The sequence below is a fragment of the Hyperolius riggenbachi genome, chromosome 4 (genome assembly GCF_040937935.1).
Source record: "Hyperolius riggenbachi isolate aHypRig1 chromosome 4, aHypRig1.pri, whole genome shotgun sequence".
Taxonomy (NCBI): Eukaryota; Metazoa; Chordata; class Amphibia; order Anura; family Hyperoliidae; genus Hyperolius; species Hyperolius riggenbachi.
Window position 1 is genome coordinate 131,519,199 of NC_090649.1, and position 22,185 is coordinate 131,541,383.

The 22,185-nt window shown below is 44.1% G+C and overlaps 1 protein-coding gene across 4 annotated transcripts in view; it reads right to left on the minus strand.

The window, feature by feature from the left end:
* YEATS2 (YEATS domain containing 2) overlaps positions 1–22,185 on the minus strand; it is a 78,375-nt gene that overhangs the window by 13,279 nt on the left and 42,911 nt on the right. For all 4 annotated transcript variants that reach the window (XM_068280706.1, XM_068280703.1, XM_068280705.1 and 1 more), the window contains 7 exons: positions 19,244–19,353; positions 18,454–18,603; positions 16,553–16,726; positions 15,803–15,992; positions 14,291–14,390; positions 10,854–10,927; positions 1,355–1,437 (listed from right to left, as the gene is read on the minus strand). In XM_068280706.1, coding sequence (XP_068136807.1) covers positions 1,355–1,437; positions 10,854–10,927; positions 14,291–14,390; positions 15,803–15,992; positions 16,553–16,726; positions 18,454–18,603; positions 19,244–19,353 — 881 coding nt within the window. The remainder of the gene's footprint in view (positions 1–1,354; positions 1,438–10,853; positions 10,928–14,290; positions 14,391–15,802; positions 15,993–16,552; positions 16,727–18,453; positions 18,604–19,243; positions 19,354–22,185) is intronic.

Sequence of the window (22,185 nt, forward strand, 5' to 3'; positions counted from 1 at the left end):
GGGTATTTCCGTCTATTTCCGTGCCGAAAGTCGCCACAGCGCCCCCGCTGGAGCCAGCAAAGGTAAATATTGAACTGACAGTCGGCACAGTCGCCGGCTGTTCGGAGGGCTGCGGCGAGACCCCCGTGGGACAGAGGACGGCGTGGGAAGCCTCATTAGGATCCCGAGGCTTCCCCCACCCGAGGTGAGTACCCCCCAGGGGATGTTTTTCATGTTACAGAGTCTCTTTAAATTGAACAGATATTTAAAAAATGGTATGGTGTGTGGCCACCTTTAGGAATATTGGTATTTTTATAAAAAGGGATAGAGCTAGGTGTAGCAGGAGGAGGAGTTTTCGTGTAATATTTAGCGGGAGTAGGATGGTAAAAATGGTTATACATCAGGTGACTTGGCAGCCAATCGATCATCCAATTCAATGAATATAATCAAATTGCATGAACATTTATGCCGCCAAGAACATGCCCGATCGATGACCAGTTTCGGGCTGAAATTGGTCACATGTATCGATCCAACATGCAGCAAAATTTGGGGGCAATGTGCTCGATCGGGTGCGCAGCATTAATGGCATAAGGTATCTGGATAAGCAACGAACACGACGGAACCACCGGCGCTGTCCTCCTACTGTAAAATGTTCCCCTCTGGTGCCCCTGTATGAATACTTCACCCGTCTGTGTCTGCCGCGGTCTCTATCCTCTTCATCACACGCGCGCCCCACATGGTTGCCGAGGTAATGTGGACGCGTGTGACATAACAAATGCACCCACATGCAGTTTGCCGGCAACCATGTGGGGTGCGTGTGTGAAGAAGTCGGAGACAGTGGTGGACACCGACAGGCAAAGTATTCATGCACGGGCACAGGGTGGGGCACATTTTACACTTGAGGGGACATCACTGGGGTGGTGAGGTGATGTCATTAGGCTGATTCCCAAAGCATTTTAGGCTGAAATCGATCAGGAATCGGTCTGCAGTTTATGGCGGTCACAGATCTCTCTCCGATCAGTTCCGATCAGAGAGATCTGTGTCGATCAGCCACCAAAATGTAGGGGCACCTTTAGTGCGAGAGAAGGGATTAGGACTAGTTTCTCCTACATCAAAAGGTCTCCAGCCACTCACACAGGGGGTGGACAAACATATAGAAACACCTGACAAAATACTTGACCTGATTTACATTTGCTAGAGTAAAATTTGAAAGTGGTAGCTATATAAGCTAGTTGCTTCAGGCGCTTTTACTACAATGTACAAAGTAGATTTTAATTTTTACTTGTTTTTACTCTGAAGGCTGTTTCTCCATGCTGAAGGACAGCCAAAATACTTGTATGAGTCTTACTACACAAGTTACAGCATCAGAAAGTACCTCAGATGCTCTTCTCTTTCCGATATTCCAGCTATAATACTGCTCCAGTGAACTGGCACAGAAGAGATTACTGCCATCTTCATCTGTAGGAAAGAACAAACTTACTAATCACACATTACACAAAACATACACTTTTTATGTAGAGGTCTTGATGTGATGACAAGCAGGCAAGTTAAAGCAATTACGGTAATTCCACGTGGCTCTGGCTAGTCTTCTACTTCCAGTTTTGTTTTTCTCTATACACAATTATTGTTATTACCATTCTTTTTAAAAGCACAGGCGTATCATACAGTGTTGTACAACATAGCCAAGGCCCTCTCCACTCCAGCAGACATCAGCAGGAAAAGTGAAGTAAAAAATATATTTCTACCGTCCTTTATCTTTAAAGTTGGACAGAGAGGTCTCACCAGATGACCATGAACAGCCAAGCTCCTCCCCTGCACTCTGGGAATCTGTATTAGGGTTCCCTCTGTTAGCTACACATTTCTCCTTGGAGCAGAACGGGAGGCTGGAGGCATAAAGGCACCATCACGCCCCTCTCACTGAGCTTAGTCATGGTTCCCCATCTACTTAGAAGAATGAGAGGGTAACTGATTAATTCAATCCTAAATTATATATTTCTGCTTAGCCTGAAAGGACAATATCGTAGAAATTATTAATACTGTCCAGTCAATTTATGATCTGGGAGTGACCCATCTCCTGCCATATCAGGGCATACACAACACTGCAAGGCTAGCACTTCTGCTCCATTCTTCTATGAATAAGCCCCCTGGAGACTGTAGATGTGCGTTGAATTTGACTTTGGGTGGAGTATCTTTGACTTGGTTACTAGAGAACTGATACTACTGTAATTTATTAAGTTTTAAAGGAAATACAAAGGGAAAAAATATGGACACTGACATGTTCATTTTATTTTTAAGAATGCAAGTTGTCTGGCTGTCCCCCTGAACCTGTGGGGGACATTTATCAAGAGTGTCTGAGAAAAAATATTGGTAGGTTTTAAAAATCCATGCAGAACTGTCTCAGACATCTTAAGAAATAACTAGATAGTGCAGTTTCCTTCTAAAACTTTTGTAAAATAGGAGTTAGGAAGGTCTCTCAGACAGTGGAGTGTGTGAGGGGCATTGCTGTTGCTGAGGTAACCAATACATCTGTTGTTTGCATCAATGCCCAGCACTGGAAGGGTTAAGCACAGAACAGCTTCACAGGACACCTGGTAGCAGGGGGGAGAAGCACTTCACAAATCATGCCTAGCCTGCACTGATGCACTATCTATAGAACTGCTATTAATCAATTCTTAATCTGCAGCAGTTTAGGATTAGGAATGGATTTGCACCTTTCTTAACTGTAGTGCAGTTCTAGAAATCCACACTAAACTTCTTATTACCATGCAGAACAGTTCTCCTGCTGGTTAGGACTGTTTAAAGGGGCACTTAGGTCTGTGGAAAAAAGACCACACTTACCTTCGGTAAGGTCTTTTCCAGTAGTCCAGGGGACAGCACCCCTCCTCTGAGACTTGTCTCCCCTCCCAATTCTGGACAGGAAGCTATTAAACAAATTTGCATAATGGACAGCAGTACATGTATAAATACAAGCCACTTACAATGATCCTCAGTAATAACAAAGATGACCCGGACTCACCATACGATGCTTGCAAAATTTCTTCTTAATAGTTTCCCACATAGGGTGGGAAGTAGGGGTGCTGTCCCCTGGACTACTGGAAAAGACCTTACCGAAGGTAAGTGTGGTCTTTCCCAGAGCGTCCCTGGGACAGCACCCCTCCTCTGAGACGATAAACAAGATTCTCATTAGGGTGGGACTACTGCCTGTAGAACTTTTCTACCAAAGGCTAGATCACCACTTGATAATAAATTTAGTCTGTAATGTTTTACAAATGTGTTCTGGCTGGACCAGGTAGCCGCTCTACAAATCTGCTCGATGGAAGCTCCAGCCCTCTCTGCCCATGAGGTTGCGACACTTCTTGTAGAATGAGCTTTGACAGATGTTGGAAGGACCTTACCCTGTGATTGATATGCCATTAGAATAGCCTGTCTTATCCATCTAGCAATAGTTGGCTTTGATGCACGGAGCCCCCTATTCTTTCCAGCAAACAGGATGAACAAAGCATCTGTCTTACTCCATGATTTAGACCTCTCCAAGTACTGAAGTAGACACCTTCTGACATCCAGACAATGAAGCTGTTTCTCTTTTTCATTAGACTGTCTCTCACAAAATGAAGGAAGAAATATCTCCTGAGTTCTGTGAAAAGTTGAAACTACTTTTGGAAGGAAGGCAATATCTGGCCTCAAAGTAACCTTGTCTTCTGAAATAATACAGTAGGGAGGCTTAATTGACAAAGCCTGTAACTCTCCTACCCTTCTTGCCGAAGTAATCGCAAGAAGAAATGCCATCTTCAAGGATAACAATTTTTCCGAAACTTGGTCAATTGGTTCAAAGGGAGGACCACACATAGCCTGTAAGACTATGTTTAAATCCCAAGACGGGGTTCTCGGAACCAACACTGGACGTAACCTCCTAATTGCCTGAAAAAAACGAAGAATGAACTCCTCCTGGGCTAGTCTTCTTTGTAGGAAAACACTGATTGCCGCTGTCTGAACTTTTAATGTACTAATACTCAGTCCTTTTTCAAACCCTGCCTGCAGGAATTCTAAAACTGATGTCGATGAATGAACATTCATAGATCTCTCCAAACACCAGCTATTATAGACTCGCCAGGCCTTCTGATAAATTACTCTTGTCACTTTCTTTCGACTTTGAATCAAGGTTTCCGAAAGACCATCTGAAAACCCCTTAGACTTCAAAATGTTCCACTCAGGTTCCATGCAGAGAGACGCATCTGCTGAAGATTTGGATGAAAAACTGGCCCCTGCTGCAATAGATCCGGACGTTGAGGTAAAAGCAACGGAGGACTGATCGATAACCTCTGTAATAGACTGAACCACGGTCTTTTCGGCCAAAATGGAACTATCAGAATTAATCGAGCCCTGTCTCGACAAATTTTGCTGAGAACCTTCGGGATCTGGGATAGAGGGGGAAAAGCATACATTAGTCTGATGCTCCAATCTATCGAAAAGGCATCTATCGCCCATGGCCTGTCCTGGGGCCATAGGGAACAAAAGAGTTGACACCTTGCGTTGCTCCTCCTTGCAAATAGATCCACTTCTGGATGTGCCCATGTCATGCAGATCTCCTGGAAAACCTCCGAGTTCAGGGTCCACTCGTCCTGCTTTAGAGCCGATCTGCTTAGGTAATCCGCAAGATAATTGTTTATACCCCTCAGATGCACTGCTCTGATGGATTTTAGATTTTTCTCCGCCCACAATAGGATTTTTGAGGTCTGAGACCATAAAAGATGACTTTTCGTTCCTCCTTGCCTGTTGATGTACGCCACTACACTGGCGTTGTCTGAACGTACTAGAACATGACAGTGGCTGATGTAATTGCAAAAGTGAAGTAGGCCCATCCATACTGCCTGTAACTCTCTGCTGTTTGACGATCTTCCTTTCATCAAAGTGGACCACTGACCCTGTGCTGGTAGTGAGTCTATATGAGCCCCCCATCCCCAGGAGCTGGCGTCTGTTGTCATGATTTTTTCGACTGGAAAAAACCACGGTCGACCTTCGGACAGACGAACTGGATTCTGCCACCAGCTGAGAGCTGCCTTTACTCTGAAAGGAATTAGCAATCTTCTTTCTGAGGACGTCACCTTTCTGTTCCAATTCTTTAGGATCCAATTTTGCAGTATTCTTGAATGGAGTTGTCCCCACTGGACTGCAGGGAAGGAGGAGGTTAGAAGGCCTAGAACCGACATAGCCCTTCTTAGCGTAATGGCACCTGTGGTCTGAAAAGAAAGAACAGTATTAAGAATAGCAGTTATCTTTCTCTGAGGCAAAAACACTTTCTCATCACAAGTAGAAATAACAAAACCTAAATATTCCATAGTCTGTTTAGGTTGAATAGATGATTTAGACCAGTTAATAAGCCATCCTAGAGATTGGAGCAATTCCAGAGCTGAATTAATCTGGATTTTCAAGGAATTTACTGAGTCACCCCAAAACAAAAGATCATCCAGGTAGGCCAAAACATTAATAGATCTTTTCCTCAAAACAGCTAAGACCTCGGACATGACCTTTGTGAACAACCAAGGAGCCGAGGCTAATCCAAAAGGTAAAGCGTTAAACTGGAAGTGCCTTACCTCTTCCTGAATGCTGATGGCAAACCTTAGGAACTGCTGAGACTGTAGCTCTATCGGGATGTGTAGATAGGCGTCCTTGAGATCCAATGATGCCAGGAAGCAATCCTTCTGTAACAGACTTATAACAGAGGTGATATTGTCCATCCTGAATCTTCGATATTTTACGGCCTTGTTCAACCCTTTCAGATTGAGGATGAAGCGGAACTCCCCCTGAGGCTTTTTTTACAAGAAAAACCGGTGAATAATATCCCTGACCCCTCTGGCATGATGGGACCCTCTGATAACTCTTTTTTGTAGTAACATAGTCACTTCGTTTTGTAATGCCATTGTTTGAATCTCTGTCTTTGGCCTTTGATTTACCCAGAACCTTCGAGGGGGGGGGATACTGAAATTCTATGGCATACCCTTCTAACACAATTTTCTGTAACCAGAGATTTTGAGGAAGAAGGAGCCACTGCTCGTAAAAATGGGCCAGTCTTCCCCCCACCGGGATCCTGACGTCATTGTTTATTTTGCTGGGAGGTATGGGCAAAATTTGATTTGGCTTTCTGAGGCCTACTTGGACCCCATCTCTTTCTCGATGAAGTCTTGGGGTCTTGTTCAGGTTTAGAGGGACGAAAGGAGCGTTTGGGTGGAAAGGTCCTCCTTTTAACAGGAAAATTCTTTTTAGCATCAGCAGTTCTTTCCAAAGTCTGCTCTAACTTAGAGCCAAAAAGAAATTCCCCCTCACAAGGTAGACTACATAATTTAGAGCGGGAAGAGTTATCTCCCTGCCACGTCTTTACCCAAATACCACGTCTAGCAGAATTTACTAAAGCAGTGGTCCTGGCTGTCAACTTCACCGTATCATCTGCTGCATCAGTGAGATAATTGGTGGAATTGAATAGTTTTGGAAAGTCCTTTAATATCTCCTCCCTAGGAACACCAGAAGCAATCTTGTCCTGTGTTTCCATCAACCAGTATTTCAGGGACCTACCCACTGCTGTTGAAGCTACTGCAGGTTTAAAAGTTAGTGATGAGGACTCCCATGCTCTTCTGAGGAGATTATCCGCTTTTTTGTCAATTGGATCCTTTAAGTTTCCAAAATTTTCGAACTGCAAATCTGTTTTCTTTGACACCCTGGAAAAAGATGGGTCAAGCTTGGGAGATGTACCCCAGAATTTCTGGTCCTCCGCACAAAACGGGTATCTACGATTTAAAGACCGAGGCCAAAAGGCTCTCTTTTCAGGTTCATCCCACTCCTTCTTAATCATATTTTTTAGAGAAGAATGAACTGGGATAAAACTGGACTGGGGATCTGACAAACCTTCGTACATCTGATCCAAGGGTGTCAAAGTCCTCTGTTCAACTGTAATACCCATAGCCGTATGCATATCAGATAACAGATTCTTCATTAGGTCCGGAGAAAAAGCAAATTTCTGCCCTTTGTCTGGTCTATCAGATGTATCCTCAGCGGAAATCTCTTCAAAGGAAGATATTTCACCCTCCTCCCCAGAATTTTCTGACTCCTCTGAATCCTCTCCCCTCTTTCTCTTAGGAACAGATAGGGAAGGTATAGGGACAGTGACATCAGGAATGGCCGAAGTGCCCTCCATAGGGGAAGTGCCCTCCAAAGGGGGAATGTCTTCCATAGGATCTGCTACAACTGATGAGGATGATGCTATAGCAGAATCCTTAATTTCTTTTATGGCTGAAGACATCTCCGAGCGCATCCATCCCATTAAGTCTTTGAAAACTACTGGGGATTCATCCTTGACAACTTTATCTGTACAATACTGACATAATTTCTTAGATGAAGGAGCAGATGAGGATATGCGATTATTGCAGATAGCACATCGTTTTTCTTTGGAGGATGATGAGTGTTTACTCAGAGTGGACTGAGATGATTTATCCTTTTCCTTATCTTTGTCAGCTTTTGGAAGTTTAGGCTGAAATATATAGATAAGAAAAAAACTATCAGTCCCCTCAGTGTAACTTAAACAGCATATTCCGCAGAAACACAAACAATGTCTCACCAGAGAGGGTTCAGAGCCAGTCCCTGCAGATTGCAGTGAGGAAAGGCCTGCGGCGTCCTCCATGATCCACCAAACAGCATTGAGTCATGGACAAACAACAGATCTTTTTTAAATCTTACCCTCCTCCTCCTTAATTGCCAGCAGCTGCCTCTGTGTCCAGCAGCCAATCGCCGTAATGATCACCGCTGCGGGCCTGCAATCAGGCCTGATCATGTGACCAGTCATGTGGGACGCCTGCACATGACGTCATCGCGCTTCCGCCGGAACTTCCGGTTAGCGCTCTGCCGTCCATAAAACTTCCGCACTCCAAGGAGAAGCCTCCACCACGCTGGGCGCATAGCACACTGAGTCCCCTGCTCAGCCCGTCATTGCCTGCCCCACACGCTGCACCTGCCACCTGACATGGGAGCACAGAGACCCCTCCATCCGCTCCTGTCCGGGACAGGAAAAACAACTGAGGATCATTGTAAGTGGCTTGTATTTATACATGTACTGCTGTCCATTATGCAAATTTGTTTAATAGCTTCCTGTCCAGAATTGGGAGGGGAGACAAGTCTCAGAGGAGGGGTGCTGTCCCAGGGACGCTCTGGGAAAATGAGTTTTACTCACCTGGGGCTTCCAGCAGCCCCCTGCAGCTGTATTGTGCTCGCGCCGACTCAATCAGATGCTCCTGGCCCTGCCGGCAGCCACTTCCAGGTTTCGGCATCAGGAGCAGACAGGCCGGGAACGCGAGTGATTCTTCGCGTTCCCAGCCACAATAGCACCCTCTATGCTGCTATATAACCATGTCAGAAGATCAGTAGGACTGCCAGGCAACTGGAATTGTTTAAATAGAAATAAATATGGCAAACCCCACATCACTCTTAAAGCAGCTTTGAGAGCATCCCAGAACTGCCACCTGCAAATATAGACATAAGTTCTTATAGTTTTTTGAGATGGTTGTATTTAACCAGTTCGTATCCTACCTACAGTATATTCACGTCATTGTAAGTGGCTCTTGAAAGCCACATGACGTGAATATAAGTCAGTTCCCTTTAATGAGCACAGTGCGCGTGCTAGCACGCGTCTGGGCTCATTAACCCCCCTCCCTCTAACTACACTAATTTGGGATGCCCTCCCGGAGGTTCGATCCTCCAACCCGCAGCCCGATCCCTTGTAATTTAGTATTCCCCCCCCCCCTCCTCCTTCCCCCATGCTGCGATCGGGCAGCATGGAGGATTAGCATGTAAACAACATACCTCACCTCGTTCCAGCGCGATCAGCCTCCCCTCCGTGCATCACCGCTGCCTGTGTCATTATGCCGAACGGATCGGGTCCCGGCTTGATGACGTCATCAAGCCGGGACCCGATCCGTTCGGCATAATGACACAGGCAGCGGTGATGCACGGAGGGGAGGCTGATCGCGCTGGAACGAGGTGAGGTATGTTGTTTACATGCTAATCCTCCATGCTGCTTGCCCGATCGCAGCATGGAGGTGAGGGGAGCATAATGGCTATCTGGGGGCTATTTAAGGGGCAGAGGGGGCAGGATAATTGCACACCTGGCCATCTATGGGGAGGGGGGCAAAGGGGCACACACTGATATCTATGGGGGCAAAGGGGCTCACCTGGCTATATATGGGGGGGGCACTGACAAAGGGACACATCTGATTATCGAGGGGGGGGGGAATAAAGCGGCACACCTGGCGATCTATGGGGGGTCAAGGGGGCACATATATCTTTTATACTGGGGAGGGGCTGATAAGGGGCACATCTGGCTATACTGGGGGGATAAAGGGGGACACCTGGCTATCCATGGGGGGGGGGGGGAGGTGGAATAGAGGGTACATCTGAATACCTATTGGAGGGGAAAAACAAAAGGGCAAACCTGACTATCAATGGGGGTAGGGGGACAAAGGGGCGAGTCTGGCTAATAAAGGGTTACATCTGGGATTTTTATGGGGAGGGGCTAATAAGGGGCACATCTGGCTATTTATAATGGGGGGGGGGAAGGTAAAGGGGCACACCTGGCTATCTATGGGGGATGGGGGGAATAAGGGGGCACACCTGGCTATCTATGGGGGGCGGAGGGTAATAAAGGGGCACATCTTGCTAACTACGGGGGTGGGAGCTAATAATTTGACGTAGCAGTTTAGATATGTATGCCGTGAGGGTATATTACGTTTATTTTGGCGAACACGGCTTGTAATTGCTTGTAAAGTACAAAGCAAAAAAATGGGAAAAATACACCTTTATTGACTAATATTATATTGTCGCCATACATTGTACTAGGAAGATAATTTAAATGTTGAAATAAACAGGACATATGGACTAATAAAATATGTGGGCTTGATCTACAGTAATACTTTTTATTTTTAAACGGTAATGCCTGAAAACTGAGAAATAATGACTTTTTAAATTTTTTTCTCCTTATTTCCTTTAAAATACTTTCAAAGTAAAATAATACTTAGCAAAAAGTACCACCCAGAAAAAAGCCTAATTGGTGGCAAAAAAAACAAGGTATAGATCATTTATTTGTGATAAGTACTGCTAAAGTTATTGGCTAATGAATAGGAGACCTGTAAAATGTAGAAAATTGCTTGGGTTTTTTAGGGGGAAAACCCCAGGGTAGGGAACTGGTTAATGTTGATGATCTTTATGAATAAATGTGTACTAGCTCCATGAAGTGTCAGAACCTAAGCCACGGTGCTGCAGCCATCTATGTCCTCAGTGGGCAGAACTCCATTCATTCCCAAAGTGATTTTGAGAGTGAGAAGCCACAATAAAAAAAAACCAAAAAAAAAAAACCCAGAGGTTTTATCACTTCCCTATTCTACACAAAAAGGCAGGGCTTATAGCCTCTGTACTCTTTCTAGACAGGAAGTATGTAAAACTACCCGATGAGGATACAATAAAAGCCAAAGACAACTCTAATATCTTTCAAAAAATAAAGCTTAGCTTGTCTTCTTTAATTTAATATACGGTTTACATTTTCAGGCATCTGGAGTACGGTATCTAAAAACGGTACACAGAGGCACCTCCAAGTACCAATTTTCAGTCATGATCACAGTCTCTAGCAGACGTATTCTTAGTGCTTACTGCAAGTGATATATTGAACTAAATGATGTCAGTCTTGGATGGCCAAGTAAAAAAAAAAAAAAACATGATATAAATGCTAGTTCATAACAAAAAAAACAAAAACAAAAAAAAAAAACCCACACACACCACGAAGAAAGATTAAACTGGGAGGGATAATAGCAGCACATAATAGAAACTATTCCATTTCTTACCTTTTTCTCCTATTAGAGGAACTTTCTTTACAGTTGCTGTAAGTAGCTGCTTAAAGTTCTGCAGATGTTCTGTCCTGCAATTATTTACAAACATGGACTGAGCAATTACATTATCAATACCGTCAATAAAATTCAGTTAAAACAGTCCTTATTTTGCCGACTTTGATGATACACTGTAAACACTCTGCTATAGAAATATGATAACATACACCCGGTTTCATATTATAGCAAACTGGTAACTTCGTTAGATACTCACCCAAGTAGAGGAAACATCTGCATGGTCCTCCTTTACCCCACTGGCCAGGATTAGAGATGGCCCTGTCTAGGAAAACTCAAGGAGAAGCATGTAATCAGTTTGATCAGCTGATAGATTTGTAAGGCTCTGATTTGCTGGTCATGATCATGTGTTAAACCAGGAAGTCATCACAGCAAATCAGAACCTTACAAATCTATCAGCTGACCAAACTGATCACATGCTTCTCCATGAGTTCTCCTAGGCAGGGCCATCCCTAGCCAGGACGCTCTTAATGTTCGCGGCCTGCTCGTTTCCATGTATGCACCAACAGTCAGCTGACAGCAGCTGACTGTTAGCAATGGAAATTGGACTCGGTGTGCAAAAAGGTAGTGCAGGCAGTAGGCTTTTCTCCTGCATACTGAACTATCAAATCTGCTGGGATTCTGAATGCAAGGAAACCTAGGATGGTCCCGGCATGTATTGGTGGGGTACAAGTGGATCAAAGAAGCCTCTGGAATCATCTAGAGCAGTGGTCCTCAAACTAAAGGCTCATACACACATCAGACCATAGTCTTTGGAAAATGAAAGATCACAGACCAATTTTACCCCCTTCCATGTAGTATGAGAGCCATACCTACACAGTCTATTCTATGGAGCTGAACTCCCCATCAGACAGAAATCTTTGCAAGATGCTGCACACAAAGATGCTGTAGACATTCAAAAGATCAGTATCTGCAAAAGATCTGTTCCTGCAAAATGCATTCATAGTCTATGATAACTGCAGATCCTCATACACACCTTGTTTAACAGACATTCATCTGCAGATCAGATCCACCAGGATGGATTTTCAGATCTGCAGAGGATTGTCTGATCTGCAGATGAATGTCAGTTAAACAAGGTGTGTATAATGATCTGCAGATCTCATAGACTATGAATGCAACTTGCAGGAACGGATCTTTTGCAGGAACAGATCTTTTGCAGATACTGATCTTTTGTGTCTGTACAGCATCTTTGTGTGCAGCATCTTGCAAAGATTTTTTTCTAATGGGGAGTTCAGCTCCATAGAAAAGACTGTGAAGGTATGGCTCTCATACTACATGGAAGGGGGTAAAATTGGTCTGTGATCTTTCATTTTCAAAAGACTATGGTCTGATGTGTGTATGTGGCCTAAGGCTCACGGGCCGAATGTGGCCTGAGGCCTTTTTACCAGCCCACACACACAAAATGTATTACTTATAGATGTGGTCAGCTACATCTTTAAATATTGGTTATTTGCATCTAGAATAGCAGTGCTGGCACCACCCATCCACATGGAAGCCAGAAAGCAGTAATTCGCTGGTTTCCAATCAAATTCCACATCAGGTGACACTGCTGTCCACAGCAGGTCGTCTCCTGGGTATGCTTCAATGTATGGGCCGCAAAGACTTATACATCATTTTATGTATACTCCGGCCCCCCAGCAGTCTGAAGTATGTTGACCCGGCCCTCGACCCAAAACATTTGGGGACCCCTGATCTAGAGGCTTTCCTCTACCGAGGGAAGTATCTGATTTTTATTTTTTTTTAAACTAACAGGCTTGCTTTAAATTTGACTTCATTAGTGTAAGGCAATAATTAATATGGCATTTTGATAAGGTTATGGTTGCTACCTGTAATACATGATGACTGTGTCACAAAAGAATCAGTATTTGTTGTGGAGTGTCACAACTTAAGGTGGCTATATGCTGATTGATTTTGGTGTTTGATCGACCAATAGTTTAGATTCTTTTATCCAAATGATTGTAAATTGAATCAACATTTTGCAGGTTCGATCAATATCTTCCTGACAATACAAATACATTTCAGTTATATTTCAATCAATTCAGTGTTTCTGAATATGCGCATCACTGGTTTGGGGGGAAAAGGGTTATTCATTTATCAGATATCAATTCTTTGACAAACCATTTTCTGATCCAATAAAAAAAAAAATATATATTGGAATGTCGATAGAGCATAGTTTGATCAGCATATGGCCACCATTATAGGATGTTAAGAGCCCTTGGCAGGTGATGTCATTGGCTGGTATTCTAGCAATTTTTAGGGTGGAAGGAGACTGATAACAGATATACAGCTGGAAGCAGAAGCAGAATGTGGTGTTCTCCAATTAGCTCCTCTAACTTATCAGTATTAGAAGTGGGGAGACCATGGTAGAAAGGAAAGGGCCCATTCACAATGGGGCGCTTTTCTGCATTTTCCAGATCACCGGAGATTAGGAAAGCAATGTGAACAGTGTATCCCTGTGGGATCATTCACACTGCAGTGCCTGCGATTTCCAGAAATCACAAACCTGCTTCATGTACCATTTTTGGAGCAATCATGATGTAATTCAATGAATGAAAATCTCTATCGCTGTACAAACAAAAGAAAAAATGCCAAATCTGGACTGCAGTCAAGTGTGAACCGGCCCTAAATCTGCAGAATGTCTACAAATATTACTGCTAAGGATTCATCGGTGTGTTTGAAAAAGCAGCCTGCAGCAGCCCGGCGTCTCGTTCAAATGCTCTATGAATTGCGTTTTTTACTTCGGCAGGGGGACATGGAAGCATCGCGGTTGCCAATCCTGGATGCTGCAGGTTGCGCCCAGGAAAAAATTAAATGATTGGAGAAACTGGGTTTGAAACACGGCATTTGCACAAACTACGGTAAGCAACGGTGAACGATGGTACCAAGCACTGTCCATTCATTTGAATAGGCAGCACTTAAAGGACAAGCGAGGTGAGGAAATAAACTATCTTTACTTACCTGGGCTTCTTCCAGCCCCTACACCTCGCATGTGTTCCTCCCCGCAGCTCTTCTACCGTCTCCCGCTGGCAGCCTCTGAAGATCGTTGACCCCACGATGGGACCCTTATCAAGGGTGGCGGTCTTCAGAGGCTGCCAGCGGGAGACGGGATCAGACCAGAGCTGCGGAGAAGAACACGTGAGGTGTAGGGGCTGGAAGAAGCCCAGCTAAGTAAAGATAGTTTATTTTCTCACCTCACTTGTCCTTTAAACAACGAGATTCGCGGGCCCCTGTTTACCGCCCCGCAAAATGTCCGTGTGAACCAGCCCTAACACTCAGTTTTAATTATATGGAGCTACTTAGTGGATTAACACAACACACTGTTGCAAGCATGAGACATGAGGAGGTGGTGTAAAAAAATAATAAAAAAAATGGAATATTACTTCAGAGAGCTGGATTCTTGGTCTAAATGATCTTCCAACTTCACTGGTGTGCTGCTAGTGTGGTAAAGCAATGTATTGCTGTGATCCGGTTCTGCCTTTACTGCAAAACAAACAAAGTTGTGAAGCAATGCTGAAATAAGGAACTTTAGGTAAGAAACATAACAAACACATAAGATATTCTTCAGAACGATCTGCCTATTCAACATTTTAGCATGATTCACTTTATCACACATTGAACAGTATATTATAGAGTATGTCCAGGCTAGCACACACGCAAGCAAAAAAAAACCCAAACAAACATATTTTAAATTCTGAAGAGTTATTTCCACTGTCTCACATGTAGTTTAGGTATGGTCTCGAACATGTATTTTTAATGCAAATTTTATGTGGATTTTGAATGCAAATTTTCGCATCTTATTTTTTTCTATCTCCATAGCAACAGCATCACTGAAGCTACAGAGGAAACAGGAATAACCATGATAGATGGCAAACTTTATAAAACCGCATGCCTTTTTTTCTCATAAAAAAATGCACATGTAAATTGACTTTCATTATACATGAATTACATGTGGAACAATGTGTGGTGGGAAAAACTGCAGCAGGCTGTTCATTTTTTCCCCCTAAATGGATCTGCATGAAAAAAATGGAGTGAGTAAAAACTGTTCTATAGAATTACATTGCATGCATTTCTCTTGCAGATTTCTGCAATGCGAATTTGCATGCAGTGGAAGCGGGTCTTGAGACTTCAGCAATAAAGCAAAGTAAAACGCTAGTGTACTGTGGCATGTTGGTGTCCATTTAAAAAGGAGGTGTCAGGAACCACCATTATTTTGAATATCATTAACGTTATGCCAATAGCTGCTTTGCTGCAGGAATTTTGATGCAGTTATTACCAGCACTATGTAACATTAAAGTAACACTACTGATTTCCCCCCAGCCTAATGCTAGGTATACACTATGAGATTTTCTGTTAGATCGATTATTTCCAACATGTCCGATCTGATTTCTGATCAATTTCCGATCGATTTCCTATTGATGTGAACGGAAAACGGTTGGAAAACTACAGGAAATTAGATCGGACATGTTGGAAATAATCGATTTGACAGAAAATCTCATAGTGTGTACCTATCATAACACTGACTGTCCTATCCATAAGCCTAACACTAACCCTTCAAGCGCCACATCCGCTAGTGCTCCACAGCACCCAACAATGGGTTAATATTGTAAGGCGTTCATAAATCAGGAACTATGTGTACATTCAGATCACTAAGGAAACTATAATATATAGCTGCCAAGACATACAAATAACCACTGTGCTTTCTTTATGAACATTTTACAGTAACCTGGGTCTCCATTTTAAAGACATGAGATTGTAGAGTTTTACTGAAGTGCAGCACTAACTCCTCAGCATCAGCACTGGACCTTCTGCAGCACTGCGATTTTGACATGAGCTTTGGTAGTCTTAGGGCGCACTGACTTGCTTTAGCTTGTGCATGTAGGCTGTGTACATACCTGATAGTGTGGAGCTGTTGGGAGCTGGGCTAAGTGCTGCTCTTGATGAGGATGATAAGCCAGGTACTGAGCCAGATTTGCCACTTGTTATGGATTTTAATTGGCTGGTACTAGCACTGGCTGTGGGTTGCTGTACATGTACTTTACTGGAAGAGGCATGCTGTGTAGATGCACTGGGCCCTTCTGTAGCCTGTGAGGAAGGGAGGAGGGGAAGTAAGAACAACGATCTTCCAGACTTTAAAAAAACAAAAACAAAACTGAGATCTGGCAAAAGAAATTATACATACCTGGGGCTTCCTCCAACCCCCTTCCAGGCTGATCGCTCCCTCATCGGCTTCCCATGCTGCCTGGATCTTCTGCTAGGCAGCCGGGTTATTCCGCTAGTCAAAGCGTACTGCGCATGTGCAGCCTGGCAGGGTTCATCGCACTCCTGTTGCTGGGAGAGTTCTGCACCTGCACAGTAGTACTGTGCAAGCACAGAATGCTCCTGGCCACAAAAGAGCAAGCGACCTGCCTGCGCCGATTGGTGGAATTACCAGGTTGCCTAGTGGAGGATCCAGGTAGTGTGGGAAGACAGCAAGGGACTGATCAGCCTGAAGGGGGCTGGAGGAAGCACCAGGTATGTATAATTTATTTATTTTTCCAGATCTCAGGTACACTTTAACAAATACAAAATGGTAAGCAGTACTCTAATACTAGCTACAATGTAAATTAGATGAAGGTTTACTTATGTTATGGCGATAATTGTACCTGTTGCGATGACCCATTTGCGGACAGGGATGGCAAAGAGGCTCCAGCAGCAGTTATTACTCCACCAGCAACCCTCAGCAGCGTGGTGCCAGGCTTCTGTGTTTGGGATGACACTGGCAATGACTTTAGAACATTTTCTGATATTTTCACTAATCCAGCTGAACCACTGTTTGCCTTCAATGGAAAAAGAATAAGTAAATACAAGATTTATAAGTAAATACAAGACTAGTGCACACTTAATATTCTTACAATAAAGGAATTGGGATACAAGCCCCAAGCCCGACCCCCCCCCCCCCCCCGTTCTGCCCCCCCCCCTTCCCCCGAAAAACAGTTCCATTCTTATCCATACTTGTGTAGTGTAACTGTAAGCGTACTTTTTATCGTCCTCTACAACAGCACAGAGGCCGCCAAGCAATTAAATGATGGAGGGTGTGGTGCCAATCTGACAAAACTCTCTCAGGCATGGGGAACACGTATAAGAATTCCATGCGTTTAAGCTGCATAGTGGAAACCGCATGCAAATTCACATATAATGTTAGGCTCCGGGGCCACATAAAAATTGCATTGCTGTACGATTAGTGCCAAAAAGTAGGTGAAGAGGTATTGTAAGAAAGAATTTGAGTATTTTCTTGCTTGCTGGTGGTTTAAAAGGCATTTTACTGACAAGGTGTGAAAATATCACTTAGGAGAAAACTCAGGAAAAAAGTTACTGTATTTTTCGGACTTTGGGATGCTTCAGACCATAAGACACACCTATGTTTAGATTAGAAGACAAATACCGAGGGGGGAAAAAAAAATACTAACCCTGGTGCATCCATGGTGCAGGGGTGTTTTGACACACCCTCCCCCTCAATTATTATGTCCTCCTTGTGCCTTCCATGTACCTCTCTTGCCCCCCTGTGTCTGCCTCTGTCCCCATGTCCTATGTTCAGGTCCTCCATTTTCCCCATGCCCTCCATCCTCCGGTGTCCTCTTTCCCCCTTCCTCTGTCCTGTGTTCTCTGTCTTCCTGTGTCCTCTGATGTCCGGTCCTCTGTCCCCCTTCCTCTATCCCCCGTGTCCTCTCCAGTGTTTCACATACATTCATGCAGTCAGCCACATAGCTCCAATGAATAGGAAGTAGCCTAAGCCTCCAAATAAAAAAGGAGCAGGGCATGATTGGCGGTCTGGAGCACTGCTCACCACCTGATTGGAACTTAGCTCTCCAAAGCTGTGCAGCTACTTGCTATTCATCGGAGCTGTGCAGCTGGCTGCATGTATGTATTTAGACCACCGGAAGACACAGGGGGATGGGGAACATGGGGAGAGAGGATGAGGGACACTGGGGATTGTGGAAGCGGAACAGAGGACAGGGCGCCGGACACAGTCCAAATACATATTATTTGGACTATAAGACGCACCTACCCCACACACACACACACTTTTGGGAGAGAAAAAGTGCATCTTATAGTCTAAAAGATGCACTAATTGCATACTGGCCACAATGAGAAAGCCGGATTCATTTGAGAAGACCCTGATGCTGGGAAAGATTGAAGGCCAAAGGAGGAGGGGGCAGCAGAGAATGAGATGGCTATATTGTATAATGTAAGCAATGAACAAGAGCTTGGGCAAGGATAGAGAGGCCGTAGAGGATAGAGAGGTAGAGAGGCCAGGGATGTTGTGATGGGGTCGCAAAGAGCCGGACACGACTGAATAGCAACTGAACAATAAGTGTACTCCCTGCCTCAGTATCCCCTGGTTAATTAGGACCTGTTTTTTTTCCCTGGTTCAGGGCCACTTTAGGCACTACGAATGTATGGACACACCATAGTATGTAAGTAAGTCAGGCACTGTTCAGCAGTTGTAGCTTAAAAAAAAAAAAAAAAGTCTTGATTGAAAGTCAAAACAGAAATGATCCAATACCTGAGCAATCAGCGCGCTCTTCTGTCCAGCAGTGATTTTTATTGTTTGCTGACCTTGTGCAGATGCCCCCACACCGCTTTGTACCACAACATTTGAGGCAGGTTGCTTCCCAGATGACTGTGGCGATGGCTGGCCAACCAAAAATGTGCCCTGTAAGATACATACCATCAGAAGCAATCATCTTCAACAGCTAATAAGTAGAGGTTGTTAAAAAGGCACTGTAGTGACATATAGTAGAATGCAGTAAATTATCCCAAACCTACACAAACACCACAATAAGCTGTGCTGCTAATAAATGCTTGATTGCAAAACACTGGAAGGGTCCTTGACTTCCATCCTCTTTGCTCCTTCAAAAAAATTTGGTGGCTATATCACTTGGAGCAAAATACTCGTACTTTGAAATCTACCATGCACATAGTTAAAGTATGATCACCTTAGCTAGCTCGCTTCCCATTAGGCCAGATATCCCCAAGATAACTGAACTTGTACATCTTAAACTCACGACAGTATACAGTTTTGTTGTAGTGTATTTTAAGTTTTGTTACAAAGTCATTTCTATGTGTCATGCCAATATCTTCATTTCTTCACCTGAAAGTACTAAAGAGGCTGCCGCCTGTGCTAAATTTCAGAATGTAAATCAGGGTGAGGAAAGTTCTTACAATGGCCAAAAACGGACTAAATCATTTATAAATGAATAATGAAAAAATAAAAAAATAAGCAATTTGTTTATTTTTTTCCCACTACAGTTCCTCTTGAATACGGAGTGTGAACAGAAATGCAGTATACACACCTGAGGGGTCTGTTTCAGGATATAGGATGTGTAGGTGAGATGTTGAGGTAGCCCTGCAGAAGCTCCTCCTGTGGTAGAGCTGCCACTGCTAGAAGCCCCTGACTGAAGATCTGGAATAGAGACACCTCATTACCTTACAAATCAAAGTCAAAATACAAAAACTAAAGAAGGTGCCCGCTTGTGAAATGCTGTGCAATTTGCACTACTAGCACATGCAACAAATTTGAATTTTATGTGACCAATCAGTAACAGTATAGGAAACTAGATTTTTATTTACACACAAGGGCTGAATAAACTTCAAAATCATTTTCTCTATCAGGAAGAGGAGATGGGAATTCTCTGGTGGTAATTGTAAAAGGCACACATAGACATGTCTGCACCTGCAGTGTAACTCAGCATTCTGTCAAAGAGGAAGTATCTAATTACTGCTGTTCTTAAAGAGGCGCCATAGTGACATGTAGCAGAATGTAATCAGTTATTCAGGACTAGGCGACCTAAAAACGGGCTCTAGGTCTGTCACCGCCGCATGTCAGAACACATGCACCCGCCACCGCACACACATCCCCCGCCTCCTGGTCCCGTCCTCCCCTGCAAGCCGCGCGTCAGTGTCTCTACGTCCCTGCACATGTGCAGAACAAAAGAAAACACACACGGACATGTAACAGAGACACTTAGGCCACATACACACATCAGACCATAGTCTTTTGAAAATGAAAGATCACAGACCAATTTTACCCCCTTCCATGTAGTATATGAGCCATACTCTACACAGTCTTTTCTATGGAGCTGAACTCCCCATCAGAAAAAAATCTTTGCAAGATGCTGAAAACAAGGATGCTGTACAGACACAAAAGATCAGTATCTGCAAAAGATCTGTTCCTGCCAAAGATCAGTTCCTGCAAATTGCATTCATAGTCTATGAGATCTGCAGATCATCATACACACCTTGTTTAACTGACATTCATCTGCAGATCAGACAATCATCTGCAGATCTGAAAATCCATCAGATCTTTTGCAGATACTGATCTTTTGAATGTCCACAGCATCTTTGTGTGCAGCATCTTGCAAAGATTTCTGTCTGATGGGGAGTTCAGCTCCATAGAATAGACTGTGTAGGTATGGCTTGCATACTACATGGAAGGGGGTAAAATTGGTCTGTGATCTTTCATTTTCCAAAGACTATGGTCTGATGTGTGTATGAGCCTTTAGGGTCTGTTTCCACTACACGCAGATTGGATGCAGAAAAACTGACTCCAATGAATGCCTATGGGAAAATCTGCATCAGAAAAAATGCGTTTAGTGGAAACAGGCCCATAGGCTTTCATTGGAGTCAGTTTTTCTGCATCCATTCTGCATCCAATCTGCGTGTAGTGGAAACAGGCCCTTAAGCTACGTACACACATGCGACAACGATCGTTCGTTGTCAACGACGAACAAACTTTTAATTGATGAAAGAACGACCTAAGTAAAGTTAGTTTTAAAGGGAAGGTTCAGGGAGGGTGCCTAAAAAATAAAAATCAATTTCCACTTACCTGGGGCTTCCTCCAGCCCGTGGCAGGCAGGAGGTGCCCTTGCCGCCGCTCCGCAGGCTCCCGGTGGTCTCCGGTGGCCGACCCGACCTGGCCAGGCCGGCTGCCAGGTCGGGCTCTTCTGCGCTCCAAGGCCCGGCACTTCTGCGTCCCACGCCGGCGCACTGACGTCATCGGACGTCCGCCGGGCTGTACTGCGCAGGCGCAGTAGTTCTGCGCCTGCGCAGTACAGCGCGGCGGACGTCCGATGACGTCAGCGCGCCGGCGTGGGACGCAGAAGTGCCGGGCCTTGGAGCGCAGAAGAGCCCGACCTGGCAGCCGGCCTGGCCAGGTCGGCCACCGGAGACCACCGGGAGCCTGCGGAGCGGCGGCGAGGGCACCTCCTGCCTGCCACGGGCTGGAGGAAGCCCCAGGTAAGTGGAAATTGATTTTTATTTTTTAGGCACCCTCCCTGAGCCTTCCCTTTAAAAGGTGTGTAACGATCTGATCGTTAGAAAGAACGTTACATCAAGTAAAAGTAACTATTGCGCCTGCGCATAAAAATGAAAAGTTCCATGGAGAAATAGTGAAATGCGCATGTGAAGCCTAGTACGAACGATCGTTTCCAACGATGTACTACTTTTGCAAACAATCGTCGTTGGGAAAAATCCGCCAAGCTAGATCATTCGTTTTGAACGATCTAGCTCGTCCGTCGTTAGACTTAATAGTCGTTGGCTGCTTTTTTTCAAACGATCGTCGTTTGAAAGGATCGGGGAACGATCGTTTCAAACAACTATAGTCGCATGTGTGTACGCACCTTTAGGCTCCGTTTACACTTAGTACGTTTTTCTTCTTCTCCATAGCAGTGCATTGTGAAAAAGATTTCAGTTAAAATGCGTTAAGTGTGAACGGTCATAGGAAAACATGGGCATTACTTTGAAAATCAGTTGTCCTTTCAGTTATAACTGAGAGCAACTGATTAAGTGTAAACGGGGCCTTAGGTTTTATTAGGTAGGATACCCACTTTGACATTAATTTTCCTGGTTTCAGCATCAGAATCACTTCCTATATCTATAATATGTAGCCCTGCCTTCCCAGTGATGTCACAGCTTAGGCTGTTTAGATATTAAGGATTCTTCTCCTGGAGCACTCTGCGAGATCAGGTATTATTTCTAGTTTAACACACTTGTTAGAAAAGTGAAAAAAAACTTTATCGTAATATAAATGTTTTTTCACTTTTCTAACTACTGTGTCATACTAAATGTTTTGAAAAAGTTTTTGCTGCATCATTAACCACTTAATGGAAAATGGACATTTTAAAAAGTCCTATTTTTGCTCTAATAGTGCAAATAGGACATTTTATAAACGTCCATTTTGCTAAAATGCTTATGCACTCATGTGGACACGTGCCACAGGAGCGCTTGTTCACACAGG